The sequence below is a fragment of the Amphiura filiformis genome, chromosome 1 (assembly GCF_039555335.1).
Source record: "Amphiura filiformis chromosome 1, Afil_fr2py, whole genome shotgun sequence".
Taxonomy (NCBI): domain Eukaryota; kingdom Metazoa; phylum Echinodermata; class Ophiuroidea; order Amphilepidida; family Amphiuridae; genus Amphiura; species Amphiura filiformis.
The window spans coordinates 93,878,716-93,902,529 of NC_092628.1; the positions used below are offsets into that span (position 1 = coordinate 93,878,716).

General features: G+C 35.9%; 1 protein-coding gene across 1 annotated transcript in view; it reads right to left on the minus strand.

Annotated features, from left to right (window-relative positions):
• The window catches only part of LOC140164458 (unconventional myosin-XVIIIa-like), a gene marked incomplete at its 5' end in the record, with an annotated part of 195,480 nt that overhangs the window by 16,025 nt on the left and 155,641 nt on the right, over positions 1–23,814 (minus strand). The window contains 1 exon segment of the mRNA XM_072187743.1: positions 16,886–17,080. Coding sequence (XP_072043844.1) covers positions 16,886–17,080 — 195 coding nt within the window.

The window sequence follows — 23,814 nt, forward strand, 5'->3', positions numbered from 1 at the left end:
TTTTTCAATAGATTGTGCAATTTCTCTTTTTATCTGTGGTTGAATACAACCAGGTGCCTTAGCTAGTGAAGGAAAGGAGGTTAAAAGCACATTGAGTTTGAATTATGCATAGATCTAAATCTTAAGACACATGCTTGAAAGGCCCTATGTATAATAATGGTCATTTTTATCCTAGACCAATATTTTTCCTTTGTTTGGTATAGCCAGGGTTTGTGGGTCTCAGGGTCCGTTGGTATTAGTCCCGTAATATTAGTATTAAGGGTTTCTCAGAGGTCCACCAAATAAAATTCAACAGGTCCCTTTTAACACACTACTAAATTTTACTTAAAAGGCAGCTTCATCTCTACTCAACAGATACATGTTAGCACTCGCATGACGATATTATGCTACGGTATACATATATCATAGTCAATAATGAATGAAGCTAAATATATGGAGAAGTTAATATGATTTATTCATGTATTGATGTCAGTTAACCATTTTTCCAATAGTAGACTATACAAGCTGTAGATCCCTATATAACAAGACCCATCAATCAGAGTAGCGATGTATCTCTCCAATAGCCTTTTACATGCCACTGAAATACCTGCACAACTTTATTTTGTTTGTTTTTTTAAGATATAGAATAACTTGCTAAAATGTTGCAATTCACAGATCAAACCATGCAAATCACCAAAATTACCTAAATGACATAATTGCACCCCAAACTATTAAAATAAGCGATCCCGTCCCATCCCAATTTTGGATAATTTATCCATTTTTATATCAAGTAATTGGTTGTATAGCAAACAGATTGTATAATAGGAAATAGGTGGATTTTCTAATCTCTCTAAACAGATCTCTAAAAGCTATGTGCAGTTAGGTTTTCAATCACGATGGATTTGGCCTTTGCTCTAGCTTTGGGGTTGTAATTCAGTCGCTTTTAATTATCGTCGATCTGTTATTAAGCCGTTGGGGAATGATGACATTATGTTAAAGAAGATCTAGATTTGAATACACTATGTTTTCTCCATGCTTGCCTTGTTTTATGTATGTTGCCTGCATGATTGATATTCCAATAAGCATTACGCACTGTTTTTTCTCTGCCAGGAATTTTATCTGTCTTAAATATAGCATTTTTGTGTATTCACAATGGTTTTATTTCTCCTGTTAAATTAGGTATTACCTGAGCCCTTTGGCAAATTTCTGTTGTATTATGTCAAGTATAATCTCACCACAATAAGATACACTTGTGCTAACTATTAAAGTAACAAAAGTAAACTTTCCTATACTTCTGATCTAAACTACTCCCGATTTCAGAAAAATACAGTAAGAATTTTTTTGGATTAAAAAAAATATTACCCTGTTTTGCAGGATAAATGTAGCTCTAATCCTAATCCTTTCTTTTTTTTGGAAACACACATCTTAGGGTGTTTTGTATGCCTTCACAGCATACAAATTATTAGTGCTGTATTTGTGTAGAATCAGGTATAGATGTAACCTTTTGACATAATGTAAGACAACCTAGAGTCTGGTGTCTGCTTGGTACACATCTCTATCAGGGTACCAAATCTTTTTCTTCATTTCTGCGATAAATTAACACAGAAACTTAAGTATCATAAGCTTACAAGGTTTGGGTGTTTTGGAACCAACACAAAGAAGGCAGTGATTTTGTCTGTAACTGAAGACCTACCAAAATGCAATCAATACTCATCACTTGTCAGTTTCCTGCCATTCCACATATACATTTATCATTTTAAAATTGAAACCACGTTCCAATTTCATTAAGAATTTTTTTAATGAGTCTGCACATCAGAAGATATTACATTTATATTAGCCATTTTATAAGATAGCTGTGAGCACATCATTCTATCAAACACATTGCCAAAAGCACTGCTGAAATATTATTTTGAGTTCTGACACGTAGGGTTTTGGAATTGAAGAAGAACGTTGATCAATGTTTCATTAAAACAAAATATTGTTAGATTAGTCGCTAAGAATATTTCTCAAGAACTAGTCATGCTCTTGAAATGAACGATTGATTGACGATAAAACGATTCCATAAGTATGAGTGTAGATTGCACCTACTGATGAATGTGCAATTTTTTTACTGCTTATACGATTGTGCTATATATGCACACAGCAACATTGAATCTGATTTTAATTCTGATTGCTTTGGGTCCGAATCAAGAATGCTGTAGCCACTGATACGGACTGCAACCATTTCTCCTGATGTGCAGCACACATTGGCCAGCGGTCTAATTAGATTCAATTTGGCATCTCATTGCTGGCCATATTGATGCACATTACATTCACCAACATGGATCAATCCAAATCAATCTGCATTATAAAGAGTCTGTAGACTGCCTCACTGATTCATTTAGGCAATGCAGGCTTCATTAGTAATCATTTTCATGATAGAGACACATAATTCCAAAGCAGTGTCGAAATGGGGGAATTGCAATAGCTTCAAGTCACATATCCATCCTTCATGATACTTAATCCCCCAGAATATATGGCATTAAATGAGTTGCGTCTGCAAACGCTGCCTTCGGTTACAACAGACAAGTTATATACCTCAATAATTTATGGTTCACTGTTCCAACCCTTACTGAGCTACCTTGGAATTTCCATGGGGAAGCTAGACACTGGGTGATTTCTTGGTATTCTTTGAAAAGTTGAGAGATCTGATATTGGATGCATTGATTGTGTATACTATTCTATGTTCAACTCGTAATAGTGAGACTCTTTACATCATGTATTGATCATGGCGTAGAGGGAGTTTGGCACAGCACTTATACTAAGTGCGCTTTACGCTTTTGTAAAGTTATGTACGCGTATAGTCTAGAAATTTATAATAAAAACCAACGACATGCTTCTACTTCCACTTAACCTTGATAGTGTGTCTACTGTGTGTTATTTACTTGTAGATACTGCCATCGGGATATTCCAGTTTAAATCCATACACCCCCTATGGAAGACATGACCTTAATCTCCCCCCCCCCACATGGGGTGTAACTTCAAATGGAGTCACCCATTCAGGACACCCCCATTTGAAATCCACACTCCCTGTATGGGAGATTACGGTCATGTCTTCCATAGGAGGTGTATGGATTTCAACTGGAACAGAGCAACTTTGGGAGCAGACTGAATCAAAAGCACCTGTCTTCTAAGTAACAAGACAGTATCAGCTATGGGATCTATTCACAGATACAACATTTTTACTTTGGCAGTAAGAGTGTCTCCATTTATCCGTTGGCGGACAGAATAAGGGAGCCCATGACATATTTCAGCTGCAGCAGCTTTAAGAGAAATCCATTTTCTGCATGCATTATTACTTTGTGATTCCCCCCACAGGTAATCAATTGTCTCTTACCAACTTTTGTCAAAAACTCATTTTTTTGTTTTTACATGACAGACATACTATCTTTTGAAGTGCACTGAATGATATACACATTAAATACATAGTTTTCAATAGCTGCCATGAGTAAATTTTGAAATGATGGATCTTCTGATCTGGTATGTAAAGAGGCAAGTAAAGTGGCATTGTGTGATATGTTGCTTGTTTCAGACAGGCCTGTATCACTCATGTAAATAAATGGTTATGAAGATTTAGACTGCCAAAAAGAACTGTGAAGACTGTTTTACCTTACTGCTTCCAACACTATGATTTGCAAACTACTGAAAAAGTTTAAAAAAATAGTCCTATTTCTACTTAGATTCAATTTCAAAATAATATTGTTGAATGGAGGTTAATGACCTGTGCCACTGGAAATGAGGTCATTTTGGTTCATAGTATGGTAGCTGACCAATTAAAAACCTCCACTCCATCCCAGGAGAAAGAGATAGTCAAATGATCATCTCATGTCAGTCTCGTAGGCAAGGGGGAGGTTATTTATTTAATAATCACACAAAGAGGTACAGGGCAACCTACAATTGCAAACTGTCTGCAGTTGCATCAGCAGATAGCCAAGGTTTGCTTGATTTCTGTTGACAAGGGGCAGTATTCAGTGAATGACTCTTTTCAGAGCCACCAAAAGTGTTACATTAGCAGATAGGTGAGGTCTGCTTGTTTACCGTTTACTAGGGGCAGTCTTTGGTAAACTGCTCTTTTCAGAGCTACCAGTAGGCAAGTCCTCAAGTGCTGATCTCCTAACAAAGCTAGGCTTATCCAAGGAGTAAGGTGATGATCCTCAGAAATGTGCAGAGTGCGGAACAACAAACGGTACCCCATGTTTGTTTGATTTGATCATTTATTAAAGCCCCATTCAGTGATGTCAGCAAAAGTGTAACAAAATTAAAATTGTTTATAAATTACTTAAAAGTGAAGGATAAGTCATTCAAATTGTCATTTGGTATTTTTTTAAATGAAACGTTTGGCAAAAAATGAAGAAAACAGCAGTATTGATGAAGTTGAAGCCCCATTCAAATACATGCAGTTAATTTATATTCTGTCAGTATATAAATTACAGATTCATGTAAATTCCTTATTTTTGTCTTAAATACATGGCTTTAACACATTTATGACAATGACAAAGGTACCAAAATCTGAATTTTGATGATTTTTATGATTGTCCGGATGAGCAAATCACTGAATGGGCCTTTAAATTTTCTAACAAAACATTATATAATGTTAAATTCTAGACCTGGACAATACCAACAACTATCACACTGATATGTACATTTTTTCCATATAGAGTTTCATTTCTTTTCTAACTTTTTCTGGTTTTTTTTGTGTGGTATTTCTTATTCTATAAACTGTAAATTTGTGTGAAAATTGAGGGCGCTATTTACAAATATTTTAATTTTAATTTAGCCAAATAATAAAACTTATTCCTACCATTTCATGATAAAAAGTTTTTTTGAAAATTTCAATTGCTATTTGTTACTCTTTTTCTTATGTTTTAATGCCATTATACCAGTGTCTATCTCTTGTAAAGATGAAAACACAATTTAAGATAGTTTTACATGCTATCAAACAACTGTGCCACGGTGCAAGTAAAAAGAAGTGGATAGCTGATTAGATGACTTGGTGAGTAGCGGTAGACTACAAGGCCCTTTATACTGGCAGAGCTATGGCCTGGAAAAATTGACAGATGGTGCTTCAACTGCTTCTGCAGGTAGCCTGTTCCAAGTACATGCCTCATACTTAGTTTGTCCTGAAGAAGTCAGAGCTACTTCTAATGAAAGCTTGACAGTTCTGAACTTGTCCGACAACAAACCTTTTTTTTAAAGAGTAGCTCCTGGTTGTGTCAAAGTTCCTGGTTAGCGCCCGCTTATCTGGAAGCCTGATTACATGATATATTCATTTCAGCTGTTAGAATCACATAGCAATATTAATCCTAACCCCTTCAATCCTAATGACTTTTTTATCATATCTCCGATTGGCTCAATAAATGATATGGTCCTCTTTGAAACCAATCAAAATTGTTCTTAGATGCCTAAAATTCAGCCAGTAGTGGCCATAAGGTTAAAGGTTCAGCATTATTCTTACAGCAGTCAGCCATCATCATCTTCTGCTGGTGGTATATAATATCTTGATCTCTCATGATAATAGGTAAGCTTCTTTTCCTGATGTTGTTATTATAGTCCGCTCATACGATTATCACCACGCAATGTTTTGTTTATGATCATATGATTGAATGCCATAGCCCAACAATGTGTGTCTACTAATAACTTTTGTACACAATAAACATGAGACCTTTATGTTTCCACACATAACGAGCATCATGTTGCAAAGATAATTTTGGAGCAATAATAAACAATGCCTCAGTTTAGGTTGTTACGCTTCTCTTAGGCTATTCTATTTGAAATCCATACACCCCCATGAAGAAATGACCTCAATCTTCCACATAGGAAGTGTGAATTTCAAGTGGGGTTACCTGAACGGGTATGTGGATTTAAATGGAATAGCCCAATGATTTATCACCAAAACACAATAACCACAATTTTTGTCTACATATTTTTTTGTTTACAATAAGAATGAGACCTTTATGTTTGCACACGTAACGAGCTTCAAGTTACATATATTTTCAGCTATATCGATGCATCATCATATTTTGTTATTTATTAATAATTTATCATCAAAAACCTGCATTTCCATGGATAAATTTCTTTGTTTTCTATTGAATTTTAAAAGGTTGGATGTGCCAAATCTCTAATAGAGGTTAGACAACCCATCATGCAAGAAAAATATACAGATGATGTAAGCTTCATTTCATCATGATGTTATTATAATTCTCTGCACACACAAAGAAGCGAGCTATTGTATTACAATGTGTCCTTCACGCTTATGCATTATTGGGAACAGTTTAGCAAATAGTTGATCATTCAAAATATATATAGTCAGGCTATATATAATATGGTTAAAGCCATAATGTGTGATTTGCTCTACAGCAATGCCCTAAATTTTGTTCAAATTTCTACTTTTTGCACCATTATGTAACGGCCATTGGCATAAATGCCCTGTGAAAGACTAAGCGTGAAGTACTTTAATTGCAGTAAAATTTAACATTTATAATAAAACCGGGTATCTCCGTTTTTATTCTGAGCTCACTGACCGTGTGCTGGGTCAACACATCGCTTGCGTGTGTCAAGGTGTGTATCATTGAATGATTGTATCAGTAACGCACCGTATAAACTGTATGCATATCGCTATTTGTCTTGTTTGTACATCTCATCAGCTACGTGTAGCTCCACCAATAATCATGACAATTATACGATCGCCGAGATTATACACGCATTGTAGGCGCAGTCCGACTTGAGGTATAAAGTGTGTGCATCCTGCATATCGCTATTCGCTTACCCCTTGCTTGTTCGTCCTAGCTATGTAAGACTAAGCCAATATATTCATGATCATAATACTAACTGCAAACTGCTACATGCATTGTAGGTGCTGGATAAAATAACAATTTTCTTTGTTTTACCTCATTTGTTTGGCTCGTAACTAAACGGGACAATGTAATCAGTAGCTATCAGTTAAAACTAACATAGGAATCTATTCTTTATGCAAATCACACATTATTGCTTTAAGATATGGAAGACCATGTAAATCCAAAGCATCTCGAAAAGGACAGCTACATCTAAAAATATCTCAAATTAGGCCAACAAAAACAAATGCATATTTCTTGTTCTGCCTATCAGGTACCAGGCCTGTCAAATTAAAACTCATTAAAATTCATGATGTGAAAGAGTGTCTCCATTTATTAAAATATGAGGCGAGACTGCTGTAATAAATTACAGCAAAATTGATGTATGCCTTAAAGGCTCAAAAATCTGTCAAACTATAAAAATATTGTCATAACCAACTTTCTTTTGTTAGTTTCAGTAATTTATTCCAAGTTATGAAATTTTAGGAAAATTTTCATCTCACCATTCTCAGGCTTTGTTTTGATGAAATTTAATCAATACATGATTTGTTGTAACTTGCTAACCAAAGTTTAGAGTAACCCCATAGCTAGCTAAATATTAGTCTTTGTCAAAGACTGACTCGAGATAGTGTCGGACTCGCGATCAAGGGGGGGGGAGTGAGCGGTGAAGCCGCGATGAGCCGCGAAGCAGCAAATTCGAGCCGCGAAGCGGCGAGTACGAGCCGCCAGCCGCGAAGCAAGTCCTCAAGTGCTGATCTCCTAACAAAGCTAGGCTTATCCAAGGAGTAAGGTGATGATCCTCAGAAATGTGCAGAGTGCGGAACAACAAACGGTACCCCATGTTTGTTTGATTTGATCATTTATTAAAGACCCATTCAGTGATGTCAGCAAAAGTGTAACAAAATTAAAATTGTTTATAAATTACTTAAAAGTGAAGGATAAGTCATTCAAATTGTCATTTGGTATTTTTTAAATGAAACGTTTGGCAAAAAATGAAGAAAACAGCAGTATTGATGAAGTTGAAGCCCCATTCAAATACATGCAGTTAATTTATATTCTGTCAGTATATAAATTACAGATTCATGTAAATTCCTTATTTTTGTCTTAAATACATGGCTTTAACACATTTATGACAATGACAAAGGTACCAAAATCTGAATTTTGATGATTTTTATGATTGTCCGGATGAGCAAATCACTGAATGGGCCTTTAAATTTTCTAACAAAACATTATATAATGTTAAATTCTAGACCTGGACAATACCAACAACTATCACACTGATATGTACATTTTTTCCATATAGAGTTTCATTTCTTTTCTAACTTTTTCTGGTTTTTTTTGTGTGGTATTTCTTATTCTATAAACTGTAAATTTGTGTGATAATTGAGGGCGCGATTTACAAATATTTTAATTTTAATTTAGCCAAATAATAAAACTTATTCCTACCATTTCATGATAAAAAGTTTTTTGAAAATTTCAATTGCTATTTGTTACTCTTTTTCTTATGTTTTAATGCCATTATACCAGTGTCTATCTCTTGTAAAGATGAAAACACAATTTAAGATAGTTTTACATGCTATCAAACAACTGTGCCACGGTGCAAGTAAAAAGAAGTGGATAGCTGATTAGATGACTTGGTGAGTAGCGGTAGACTACAAGGCCCTTTATACTGGCAGAGCTATGGCCTGGAAAAATTGACAGATGGTGCTTCAACTGCTTCTGCAGGTAGCCTGTTCCAAGTACATGCCTCATACTTAGTTTGTCCTGAAGAAGTCAGAGCTACTTCTAATGAAAGCTTGACAGTTCTGAACTTGTCCGACAACAAACCTTTTTTTTAAAGAGTAGCTCCTGGTTGTGTCAAAGTTCCTGGTTAGCGCCTCGCTTATCTGGAAGCCTGATTACATGATATATTCATTTCAGCTGTTAGAATCACATAGCAATATTAATCCTAACCCCTTCAATCCTAATGACTTTTTTATCATATCTCCGATTGGCTCAATAAATGATATGGTCCTCTTTGAAACCAATCAAAATTGTTCTTAGATGCCTAAAATTCAGCCAGTAGTGGCCATAAGGTTAAAGGTTCAGCATTATTCTTACAGCAGTCAGCCATCATCATCTTCTGCTGGTGGTATATAATATCTTGATCTCTCATGATAATAGGTAAGCTTCTTTTCCTGATGTTGTTATTATAGTCCGCTCATACGATTATCACCACGCAATGTTTTGTTTATGATCATATGATTGAATGCCATAGCCCAACAATGTGTGTCTACTAATAACTTTTGTACACAATAAACATGAGACCTTTATGTTTCCACACATAACGAGCATCATGTTGCAAAGATAATTTTGGAGCAATAATAAACAATGCCTCAGTTTAGGTTGTTGGGCGCTCTCTCTTAGGCTATTCTATTTGAAATCCATACACCCCCATGAAGAAATGACCTCAATCTTCCACATAGGAAGTGTGAATTTCAAGTGGGGTTACCTGAACGGGTATGTGGATTTAAATGGAATAGCCCAATGATTTATCACCAAAACACAATAACCACAATTTTTGTCTACATATTTTTTTTTTTACAATAAGAATGAGACCTTTATGTTTGCACACGTAACGAGCTTCAAGTTACATATATTTTCAGCTATATCGATGCATCATCATATTTTGTTATTTATTAATAATTTATCATCAAAAACCTGCATTTCCATGGATAAATTTCTTTGTTTTCTATTGAATTTTAAAAAGGTTGGATGTGCCAAATCTCTAATAGAGGTTAGACAACCCATCATGCAAGAAAAATATACAGATGATGTAAGCTTCATTTCATCATGATGTTATTATAATTCTCTGCACACACAAAGAAGCGAGCTATTGTATTACAATGTGTCCTTCACGTTTGCGATTATTGGGAACAGTTTAGCAAATAGTTGATCATTCAAAATATATATAGTCAGGCTATATATAATATGGTTAAAGCCATAATGTGTGATTTGCTCTACAGCAATGCCCTAAATTTTGTTCAAATTTCTACTTTTTGCACCATTGTAACGGCCATTGGCATAAATGCCCTGTGAAAGACTAAGCGTGAAGTACTTTAATTGCAGTAAAATTTAACATTTATAATAAAACCGGGTATCTCCGTTTTTATTCTGAGCTCACTGACCGTGTGCTGGGTCAACACATCGCTTGCGTGTGTCAAGGTGTGTATCATTGAATGATTGTATCAGTAACGCACCGTATAAACTGTATGCATATCGCTATTTGTCTTGTTTGTACATCTCATCAGCTACGTGTAGCTCCACCAATAATCATGACAATTATACGATCGCCGAGATTATACACGCATTGTAGGCGCAGTCCGACTTGAGGTATAAAGTGTGTGCATCCTGCATATCGCTATTCGTCTTACCCCTTGCTTGTTCGTCCTAGCTATGTAAGACTAAGCCAATATATTCATGATCATAATACGAACTGCAAACTGCTACATGCATTGTAGGTGCTGGGATAAAATAACAATTTTCTTTGTTTTACCTCATTTGTTTGGCTCGAAATTAAACGGGGACAATGTAATCAGTAGCTATCAGTTAAAACTAACATAGGAATCTATTCTTTATGCAAATCACACATTATTGCTTTAAGATATGGAAGACCATGTAAATCCAAAGCATCTCGAAAAGGACAGCTACATCTAAAAATATCTCAAATTAGGCCAACAAAAACAAATGCATATTTCTTGTTCTGCCTATCAGGTACCAGGCCTGTCAAATTAAAACTCATTAAAATTCATGATGTGAAAGAGTGTCTCCATTTATTAAAATATGAGGCGAGACTGCTGTAATAAATTACAGCAAAATTGATGTATGCCTTAAAGGCTCAAAAATCTGTCAAACTATAAAAATATTGTCATAACCAACTTTCTTTTTGTTAGTTTCAGTAATTTATTCCAAGTTATGAAATTTTAGGAAAATTTTCATCTCACCATTCTCAGGCTTTGTTTTGATGAAATTTAATCAATACATGATTTGTTGTAACTTGCTAACCAAAGTTTAGAGTAACCCCATAGCTAGCTAAATATTAGTCTTTGTCAAAGACTGACTCGAGATAGTGTCGGACTCGCGATCAAGGGGGGGGGTGAGCGGTGAAGTTGCGATGAGCATGCAAGCGGTGAATTGAGCCGCTAAGCGGCAATCGAGCCGCCAGCCGCTGGCCGCTGGTGGCGTGCCCACTATGGTTTCCGAGAGTGTGTGGTTCCCAGTAGTTTTTCTCCCTATGGATAATATAGGTACACGGTCTGTAACACAGACTAGCTAAATATGTGAGAGAATCTGAAATGCTTCTTACACTGGTAAATTGAGCCATGACTGGCAGCAATTTAATAAAGGTCTGCGGTTTTCCAGATGATTTTTTTTCCTTACAAATTTTCCACCTACTTTGACTATTTTTTCTACTCCCAATTTTTACTTCTTTTCTACTCCAATTTTTACCAGTCTAAACATGAAACATAAAAAGTGTCATTTGGGGAAATTGTGTTTGAAATTCCACTTTTACCTGTTGAATTCGTGAAAATAAAAATAATTGAATGGTGTTATCATTCAACAGTGCACATACGTCTGTGGTTTAACCAAAGTGTGAATTTCCTTTTGCGGAAGAAAAAACCCATCTATAACTGATTTGTAACACCATTCAATCATGTGACATAAGGTTGCATTATTTGATTTCCCTACTGATGTCATGTATCACACAGCATAAGCTTTACTTCCTGCATAACGAGAAAAAGATGACACTATGCAATATTCCATCTTGTGATTTTAATCTCAAGATGGAATATGTGCCAGGACAATTGAAATCTTTAAAGCAAAAAAAAAAAAATGTGAACGTTCTTCGCATTCCTTCCTAACAATTCATTTCCTGAAACTAAAAGTTTCCCACCTACCCTGTCCATTAATATGAATGGTTTTATACAGAGTTTTATCCATATTGAGTCAAGTTCTAAACTCAGTGAACTGCTCTAACTAGTCCTGTGTAATCAGATCAAATGGCCATAAAGGGATGTGCTGCAAACATGTGTCACATTTTCTGACATTTGGTATATCAATGACCCCTTTTCCTAGGCCAACTTTGGCATGTGTTATTTTTTCATAATTTGCAACAACAAAAAAATCCTAGAATTAGATTTTTGAAATTTGCCAAAAATGTTGTTAGAAGTAATTTGTAAAAACTTTTTTGGTAAATTTGGTAGAGCAATGGCCCATATTTCTGGAAAAAGGGTATATGGATGGGTTCACTTTCAAATTCTCAGTAGCACATCCCTATAAAAACCCAGGTGAACACTACATGAGGCTGGTGTGATACCACGGAGCTCCCCACATTTTGGCATGTTTATACGTATAGCTCCTGGAAGGTGAATGAAGGAGAGGCAACATAGTCCAGTGTCACAGTGGTTCTAATAGTCTTACCTCTGGTGGATGAGGTCCCAGGTTCAATCCCAGGTGGTGGCAAAGTCTGACCTTTTAAATATGCGATATCTGTATATTAAATTCAGACTTCCATTCTCCCCCAAGGTGTATTTAGAATTGGATAGATGAGCTATGAGAGTATTCTGTCCTTTATAGAGGACATTACGCCATCAGCCCTGTGTACATAGAGCCATTACCTGAACATGTAGCTTACAGTCTGTTAACAAAAGAGTTCACTCTTGACTGCCCCAAATTCATCCATCCTAGTGCTGTTAGGAAATTTACAATCTGAAACTGACATACCATGTACTGTAAGGTTGTGGAGCGTGTGATCTCATCAGATTCTGATATCTGTACAGAATTTGCATTGAACCCCGATGGTCAATATCCAGGCTCTGTGGGTTTTTTCTTCTAAGGTCTGTAGTCTAATAATCCACACAAACAAAATTCAACTAAAGTAGCAAAGAGGTCCAGCTACCATGCCATTATTCCCCTGGAAGTGGCACTAGCCTAACATGAGTCTGATCAGACAGAGCCCATGTGGATGCTTCACACTGACCAAGATCAATCTGGTCTAAACCTCGCCATGTGCAACACACTAGTTCAATTGAATGCTTCTAACATTCGTTTATAGTTTGCCTCTATGCACAATCAAGACTTTACTTTGTTTGAACCTGAAAGCAATGTTCTCTAGCATCTAACAAGTGAAAAATTACACAGAAGTAGGTCTTGTCAAGTCTCCTAGAGCTACAATGGATAACTTGACTGAGAGCAAGTGGTATGGACAAAATCTAGCATTGTGGTAATCAAAAACAATGGGCTCTTACATTTGAAATCATACACCCCTATGGAAGACGACCTTAATCTTTCACACTGGGAATATGTATTTTAAATGGACTTACATGAATGGGTGATTCTATTTGAAGTCTACACCCCCTGTGTGGAAGATTAAGGTCATGTCTACCATAAGGGGTGTATGGATTTCAAATGGAATAGCCCTGTATGTTTCTTTCCTGCAGGTATACAAAAACCAACATGTGAGATGTTTTTAATGTAATATTTCTATAGTATTTTATGTACCAGGATTTATGATAAATATGCTTCCAAACCCTAAATAATTATGGTTAAATCAGTTGCAAAGTAGATATGAAAGTTAAAACTGTTAAGCTGGTTTTCAATAAGCATTTATCTTGGTTGTAACCACACTCTACAAAAATTATTTTGATTTTTTTTTTGGCATTTTATAAATGAAAATATATTGTTTTATTCCAGATTTCTTGAATACCAAATTGAAATCCAGTAAAATTCCCAAAACGAAATGTATAGTGTAGCATACAAAAAAAAGATTTCTTAAATACCAAATTGAAATGTAGTAAAATTCCCAAAACGAAATGAATAGTGTTCATAGCATACAGAAAACAGATTAAAAAATATATTCCAACTTTTCATTTGATTTCAAATTCTGTAAGTGATATATGTAGGTTTGTGGGACATCTGAGAATGCTTGCTTGCAAAGACAACATGAGCAAAAAAGCAAACTAAAACAGTACCAACTGACCAGCAGGGAAACTTTGAATGGATCTTAACAACATGGTCAGTATATCTTTCACCTGCTTAGAAATACACATTTAGAATTATTCAAAAGAAACTTAAACTGTTTTCAACAGCAGCACAAAAGTTTACTACAAAGTTAGTTTGAACTGTCTTCTACTTAGTTTCCGGGTGGCTTGTTTTCAGATCAAACCAAAATGTCTTCAAACATATTTCTTCTTCAAAAACTAATGTCAGAATGTTACAGTAGTGTACCTCACCTAACCATATCTAATGTGAACCTACTTTTTATCCATAAATCATCTGAATTGTGATGGGGAGAGGCATTTTCCACAATTTTTCAACATCCTCCCAGAAATAAATGATTTGATTGGGATCCTGGCCTATATTTGCCCAACAAAAATTTGGGTATAGGTCAGGCTACCCCAAGCATTTGTATACCTTTACCCTAGGGTTTCTGCACTGACAATGAAAATACTGTCACAAAACACCTGACAAATCATTTACAAATAACCAAGACTAAATGTGTAGGACAAAACATTTTTATCACATAAACTATGATCAATGACTGTGGACAACTTATGGATATGAAACATAATACTTAACACAAAACACTGTATCCTACAGCCACTTTGACAACATTATGTGATTCTCATATATTGTATTGTGATCTGATACAATCACGTCAAAGGTGAAACTGAGATATTGGCAAAAATTTTGAATCAAAACAATAAAATACATAAGAAAACTGCCGTATTAAAGACTGATAACTTTGCAACCGAATATGCTAGTGATGTATGGATTTCACCAATAATGTGGTTTATGTCTGGTACTTTGATGAGGATTATAACCATACACTAATACAGACTATTCACAAACAGTCCTCTTGCTTTGTATGCTGTGAATTCTCGCATATTCATGAGGGCTGCGTGTCTTAGCCTTTGTGTGAAAGACAGTAAAAAGAAGCGGTATGTGCACAGTAGTTTCGTCTGTTGCACTTCAAGGAATGATCGGCCCTCATTAACGGGTGATGCTGGGTCTTAGCCTGTTTGCGAATAGTCTGTAGTAGTCTGTGATCGTAACTAAATTTTCAAAATGGAATGCTTTGACCTGATTAGATCAGAATAATTCTGGTAAAATAGTGAGCAAGGCCATATGCAGAAAGACCCGCAAAGCATCTCCTGCACCCACTGCAGCCCCTTAACATTTACCAGACTTTTAAGTGCACATAGGAGGTTCTTCGCACCCAGTGACACTGTGTAACATCGTCTTGTGTAACACACATCTAGATCTCAGGCCAGACAGATCTATACAAATTAAATACCCTATCATCTGACCATTTTGCAGGTCACTTGTAAAAGGCCTTATATAGGTATCGCCACAACATTGAAAAGTGAACATAGGATACAACTTGATACTGTTTGTCATGTATAATAACTAACACTGGCTATGGAACAGCGAATGAGGAGTTCAGGTGCAAAATGCAATGTTGCTCATGTGCTGCCTTGTGATATTAGTAAATCAATATTGTTATTGATAGGGTGCTCTTTTCATATTGATTCTTTTTTTTTTCATTTTCCTTATAGTTTTCTCTTTTTCTTCCTCTTTTCCCCTTTTTCTTAACTCATTTTTAAAATTTTAGGAGGATTGACTGAACCCCTTGACCCCCCCCCCCCTGGCTACAGGCCTGATTATATGATATAAAACAATAATATTCATGTAAAAATACACAAGGCAGCCTTCAACTACAGCATATTTTGTATCTGAACTTTTCAATTACTGGTAGTACCATGACATGAAGTAACTGAACTGTTACACACTAAGTGATCAATACATACTCAATAATTATGCAGCAATCAGGGGTCCATTTGCAAAACTTGTAAATACTGCCAAATCATACGTAAATTGTATACTTATGTATCTTTCGACTTGGACATATATAATACAGAAAATTATGCACAGAGTTTCACCAATGGACTCCTGGACCTAGCCTAGATAACTGAGGTGTCACGCACCACTATCCATTGCCAATCATTTGCAATGGCAGATCATTCAGGTGGCAATATGCCTTGTCGTGAATGCGATGCTGGGTGATATGAAATGTTTGTGAGAGGTTGTGCATAAGGGCTATTCCAATTGAAATCAATATACCCCCTAAGGAAAATATGACCTTAATCTCCAACACAGGGATGTAAATTTCAGTTATGACTTCCACAGAGGGTGTATGGATTTCAACTGGAATAGCCCACTGATCTGTTGGATGAAGTACATGTATATGCAGTGACCATTCAATGAGCGCTTCAGATTTACATAAAAGTGCTTCAAAAATTGACATTTAGCACCACTTTCCATTCTAAATCACCACTTCAGTTGTCAAAATGCCACAACAAGACAAAGACCTGCTGTATTTATCATTGACAACATCATACCTCAAATATAACATTTTCAATTCTTACATATTTAATTTTTCATATGCAATATCCCACAAAGGTGTTGTTCTACAGTGTAAAGTCACAACATAATTCAGTTGGAGCAAAATAGTGGCTACCACCCTCAACGTAAACCATTAACCCTGTCCATTCCTCTAAATCCTAACCCTAAGTGTAAAACCTAATCCTAATCTCTAGGGGCAGACTGTCATTATTTTGAAGTATTACCATTATGCTTACCATTACATCTACTTAATGGGTTCAGGATCACTAACAAAATAAACAAAATGCAACTTAACATGTCAAATGTGCACCACCTGAGTCAATTATTAAACCTCTATGTTGGACCTGTAGACTCCAAGATGGCCATACATGAATGTACCAGGGGCTTATCCAGAGAAGGGGGCGTCCCCACAATTGGTAAAAATCATGCAAAATCAGCCCTTTTTAACCGCTCCACCCCAGGTTGATAATATTGTTCACATCCTGAATTTATCCTGGGTACTTAATAGGAGGAATAGACCGGTAAAATCAGCCCCAGATATGAAACCTCCTCTCCCAACATGAAAATCTTCATCAAATGCATTTTTGTCTTACCGTGGTGAATCGCCAGTTTCGGATTTCTCTGAGACGGATTCGGGTGATCGTATTCTCCTTCTTGAGCTTGAGGAGTATCTTGGTGTTGATTCCACACTGCTGGTGCTGTCGTATCTGTTGAGGCCGCTTGCTGAATGTGAGCTATAGCGAGGCGACCAACTGTTGTTCAACACATCATCGTCACTGTCAGAACCACTAAAGAAAAATAAGCAACACAAAAATCATAATTAGTTAATAAATATCTATCTATTTTAAAGAAAAATACTGATGTTCACTTTTATGGTTGTGGCATAATTCTGGTTTACTCCCTACCCTGAGTGTGTGTTACATCACATTCTACTGAAGTGATGCTGACCCATCTGTTGGATTATCAAGTCATTAAATGTTCACAATATTTTTATTATTTTCTTGATTGAAAATCAAGAAAATCTATTCCCTTTAATGTCACATTTTTTCATAATAACTACAGTTTATATTATAATAACTACAGATTTCATAACCTTGTTTCTATTTAATTCACTTTTTTTCAGCTTGCCAATAGTTTTAAGAATGTAATTCACAGACCTATTTCAAGCTACAACTAGTGCCCAACAATGTGATTATTCTGCAAACAGATTTTAAAATATATTCAAATCTAGAAATCTTTAGAAAACCTAGGTCTTGCGATATGAAACAACAATTCTTTTGTGGTATCTCGAAAATATAACCACAGATTGAAATAAGCAATTAAAATTGTGTGTCTTAGTTGACTTTAAATTTGTCTATTTCATACATATACCGCTCTTGCAGAAAAATACTTATGACTAATTAATTGCATAGCCAGAACTACTTTTCAGAAAGTGTTGAACCTGTTGGCATTGTCACACCCTACTCAAGCCAGCACAATCTCTAGGGAGACATGGATATGGTCAATGTTCCAATGCTGTTAACTCTCTCCATCATAGAGGCAATGGTAAGGACTCAACGTCTACATTTTCTGGGGCATTCATTTTCAAGACCATTTGGGAAAAGACAGGACAGTAAGTGCTGAAGAATGGTGCGAAAATTGACAAAGTTCAGAGGCACTTAGGCTTAAATAAAAACAGGCCAACATTGTGGCCTTTATATATTAGATGTTTACATTGGTTGTAGCACTTCTCCTTTAAAGACTGTGATATAGACAAATCCAACGAGCCAAGTGATGGTCAGAATTCAGTCTGCCATTACTGGGTCCCGTCTGCACCAAACTGGGTGTTGTTACTGCCCAATTGGGTGGATTAAATCCGCTTAAAAATCGATGTTGAATTGTATTGTGTTGTAAACTTTCATCATTCTTTTATCTATGTGTAACACAGGTGATGGAATGCAGTTTAATATCCATGCCAAGGACACATCATTTCACATTTCAGGTGGGATAGACCTAAGGGGGACCCAGCTATGGCTGCCATTGAGATGTAGGAATGCGTGAAATAGAATTAGTCTATAGGCCTGTTTTTTAACTCAAGAATGAATGATTTGAGAGAAAGGGAACATCAGAACCAGAATGACTAAAACAACACACTCACATAAGAATTACCAAATGCCATCAAGTCACACTAACAGAAGCTTCCTACAATCTTTGAAAAAAAAAGTGTCAAGAATGGGAAACTGATATCCCTTCTCGCCCTGTACAATGTTGGGAAATGTTAGTGCCTTCAGCAGTTTCCAGAAGTGTTCCAGCATTGATAGATGGGGAGATGGGAAGGTAAATCATTGTTGTAGATGTCCTGTTTATTCCTAAACACAATACATGGTATTTCATTGATCACAAAAAAATTGTGCACTAAATTTCAACTATGCTCACAGTACTTTTTCCCAAGATTGTAGTTTGACCGTACTTAATATCACATTAATCACATTATGTTGAATTCTAGGTTGGTATGAAAATAGTTTGATAAATTGGCATAAAGAGTGAAATTATTTAAAATCATTATAGCAATAGAAGAATTAGTTCTAACCTTACTACATACAAGAGGGCTGTTTAAATCAAGAGTGCCACAAATCGGAAACTGAAATCAGCTGATATGCCTGTTGCTCTTCATTTGATATTTATGCTTGCCTAATTTAAAGGTCATTTGGGAGCATCGTACGATCGTACATCCACCCTTGTCACTTGCAGCATGAATTAAATATGCCATACATCGCCTGATGTAACATTTCAACAAATAAGTGATATGCTGTGAAGCCGTCAACAGTCATCAAGCACTTAAAACACTTCAGTTGAAATTACTACTAGTTGCACTTACACTACTGTGTGACTGCAGAATATCTTATGTGCACTGATACACAAAAGCTGCCATTTGTGTTATTACACCTGTTAAATGCTTCTCTAGTGTTTCTGATTGGTTATTTATGCCATATATTAACCAGAGTGACCAATTAATATACAACATTTAAGTATTTAAGCTCAATCCTCTTTAGCCCTACAGTCCTACCACCATTCTTACCATGTTGTTGATTGGCTACATAAGGCCTAAAAAAATTGTTTGATTGGCGTAACATTAAAAAAAATTAGGGTAGGTCGGTCAGCAATTTAAAAAAAAATTTACACACATTTTAAACTGTAAATTGCATAAATTGGAACTTTTAAAACATTTTTTTATAAATTTCAATTTTTTACATTTTTTTTGCAAAAATATAAGAAAAAAAGTCTAGGGTCGGGCCTATTTTTAGGGTGGTCGGGATACGCCAATCAAACAATTTTTTAGGCCTAATCAGCATTAGCTCTCAGGTCCCACACAAATACTGTGCAAACGTTGCTATCCGATTCCTTAACTGATGTGTGTATTAAACTTCTAGACTATCGTCTATCTTCTACTTTTTTGCATTTATTGTAACATTATTTCCGGAAAAAATTCTGGCTTGTAAAATTTCTGTCGGGCGTGTAACTTTTGAGAGTTACACGACCGACTGGCTAGTGCCAAAGTTAAGATCGAGCCCTGATAGATTCCTTTCATGTGAAGCAGCTATTCATTTCAAATAAGCCATCCTTGTATTCACACCATACCACTCACTTCAATGCTCTCAAATGTGGCCCTGATTCTTCACAAAATGTAATGACCGTTCATTGGAATCACTAATACATTTGTGGGATTTCACCGATACATTTATGGGATTTTTTGTACTCAGAATGACATTATTCTCACACACATTTCAAACAACTTCATGAAAATGTAAAATTATTCAACTTTTATTTATCAACTGTACATTATGTAGTAGATAAAGGGTGAGAAACAGACCATTACCATAGATAATCGGTGTCTTGTTGAGGTATGGTGAGCATGTTAATCGCTCGAAGGCGAGACCCAAGGGGTCGAGCCTTCCGAGCGACTAACATGCTAACCATATCTCAACAAGACACCGATTATCTATGGTAATGGTCTGTTTTGAACCGCTTATCTTACATATACTGATGAGCCAAAATAAACGAATTTGTTGTTATGGAAAAGCTGATATGATTATCTTGTGTAAGTTTAGGGTTTTTCCAAAATAAAAACACACCGGGACAGTGTAATATTCTCCTCATGTGTCCTGCGTTCGAGTCTATGAGTTTTATTGCAAGTGATTTAATCAAATCAATACAGCATTGATTTCAATCTATTTAACACGTTAAACGGGAGATACTATTTAATTCACTCGATAGCCTTATTCATGTATTAATTCTTTATACATATTCGTAATATTAATAATGAATATGTAAATAGTTCAAAGGGCAAATTAAAAAGTGGGTGTGTTTTACCTAGATATGATGGTAACTCATTTAACACCATAGAATATATATTTATCTTTAATATACTTATACAACAAATGTCCTGAACCAAATCAACGCATATTCCTGGGTACCCTCCTCGACCTATTTTGGTTGGGGTTAGGCCATGGATTGTTGTAGTTACTAGTTTTTCTACATCTAGTCTTGTGGCCTGTAATGTACTGCATTTTAGGTGCAAAATATCCTTGGTTGAACTTAATTTGTAAGACCTCATGGCTATGTTTTGTTACCTACTTTGTGGGAATCTGCGTTAGTTGGGAAAGGGGGGACAAAGGTAGATTGACATCCCCATCCTAATTATACAGGCTTTAAGAGACATAATACAAACTAATTTGCATTATTCAATAGAGGTGTTCTTGGTGTCATTCAATACACACAAGTATTGTTTACCATCTTCATTTAAATCTAATATGCATAAACTTGCATAATAATTTATGCTGATCGTGTAAAATATGTAAAAGTCAAAATTAGAGCCCTCTCTAGTTTGATCACGTCATAATGTACTTTGATGCATTTTAAGTTTGTTGAAATGTCCAAAAAATCAAATAATGTGGCCAGTGTTTCTAAATATGAACATGTACGTCTCTTGTTCAAAATTTATTGACCTGACCAAGATTATCTTGACCTGACCAAGATTATCTTGACCTGACCAAGATTATCTTGACCTGTCCAGATTATCTTGACCTGGCCACATTACTTGATAATCAACAGTTGACCAGACTTTGAACAAAAGAAATACAATAGATAATGGAACAAAAGAAGAGGGCTAGACGTATATATCCCAAGAAGTGGGTCTTATACAATATAACCTCCCCTGCTAGTACTTATACACTTCAGAATTCAATTCCAATTCAACACGTCCCAATTTCCTATAATGCTATTGGTGGCAATGGCCTACAACTCTCATCATATTAAGTTATCTAACAAAGTGTATTACAATGTCAGATGGACTCCTTTTATGAAATCCATTGAAATACATAGCGATACTGGTCAAGGTAAACACAATGAAGAGTTTCCCAGCATGCACTGGTGTAAGTTGGAGGCATCAATAGCAATCAGGCATCAATAGCAATCAGGCATCAGGTTTTTGAGAGGGTGGACCCCACTCAAAGATTTGCAAGCTTGTTTCACTCAACAAAATTAGGGGACTCATGTCCCAAAATAACCATGGTGGTTATTTTGAGATAGCGGGAGTGGGCCGGGACACCCCTTGTGGTTGGAAAATGGTGCAAATAAGGAGGTCATAAATCACCATTTTCACTGTATCTGAACAGGTTTCCTATGTAAATATCAATTACATCAATCTTTTTTAAATCTTTTTTTAAAGAGAGAGAAAGGGGAGGGGCAGGGACCCAGCGCACCTGGATCCACCTTTGACAGCAATATTTGTAGCTTCCTTTCAGATCTACAAGAAAGAGAGACATATTGCATTGTTCTTAATAAAGCTATCTAACAGTATTTATGCAACTAGGATCTGTTTATACAAAATTTTAAACAAAAGTGTGAGCTTCTTACTCATGATTTAATTTGTACAAAAATCATTAGAGTAATCATTGCCTGAAACATACCCCCTGCAAGAGTGACCACCAAACTGAGTATTCTGGGGGTCTAACCACACCAGACAGTGTGGTATGTGCAGAGAAGAACAATTGGCCGATTCAATGGTCTTAGAATCTTAACAACAGACCGATAATCTGATTGGCTGATTACGCATCAAAACCTTGGTCGGCGAACACAAAGCTCCACATATGTCACCCATTAACAGGGCGCTCGCGTCAATCTGAGCAAGGGACTGCCAGTCTTCTCTGAAACCGAGTGCAGAATGCAATGCATTGTGGGATACGCTTGAGCACGTTCTTTGAATTGAAGCCATTACTTTGACCTATCTCATATTCCTAACTGTATTCATTTCAATCAATCCTGTATCGAAGAAATGTCTTTGGGCGCTTGTAACATTAATGGACAAACATTCTAAACATGAATGCAGTGTTTGATGCCAAGAGGCTTAAAACATCTGACATGATGTGGCTTCAGCTTGACAAATACATGATAAAAATGTTTTGCTGCGAGACAGCGTTCGTTTTGTAAGGAAAATAAAAGTCCATTTTACAAATACTCACATCTGTTCAAATAACAAGTGGAAAATTGTTAGCACATATCCAGAATAGGGTCCTTTGAAATCATATACTTGTGTTATTGATAAATGGCACAGAAAGTTTCAAACTTAAATGTCATGGTGGAATTTACTTAGTTTGATATATCAGTTTGATGCTATCTCACATCAATACTGATTATTCATAGGATTATTTCAGTATATCTCTGTTCAATTATTTTATATCAATAAATAGATCTCTGTTCAATTAATTTATTTGGCTAAAGAATTGTCAAATTAACTAAAACAAAACACAGGAAAGAAGATACAAACAGTGATATGGCTTAACCGAGAGAGAAACATAATTAAGGTAGGTTGAAGGGGATCATAACCAAGCAGTGTTTCCACTCAAACATTGAGACAAGTTAAGCTGACACACAAGAGATATGGTATGGGTTTTATAAAGGAGATCCTAAGGCTTGGTATAAGGGGTGGCATTTCCACCCCATCTGCATCATTTTGATCGGAAGTGAAAATGCACAACACTTTGGTTTTTAATTATTCTTAGCCTTAACTCAAGATTACAAGACCTTTGGAAATATAAATACAATTATCAGCTTCCTTGACTTATTTCCTATTAGATCAATGTAATAAATAATATTAAGAAGGATACTGCAGTTTTTAAGTTAAACAGCTAAAACTGGGAAAGTATGGCTCCCGCCATCCCACTTGCCATAATGAAAGATAAAGACGGAATTCTAATGTGGAATTGACAATTGTAAGTCGATAACAACCAAGTCCATCATAATGCTCCAAACCCCTGATATATAATCTCCAGATATAAGTATATAGTTCTTCAAAACTGAAACCATTCACTACTTCAAGTAAAAAAAAAAGATAATCTTCATATACTTCTGCGTCGGTAAGAAAAGTGCTAGCAAACCAGACACACAGACCTAGTTTTCAAAACTGCCTGCTGGCGACCAAACCAATCACATCTTTCATCAAACACGTCTGAATGTAAATAGAGTACTTACTGAATATTGTATA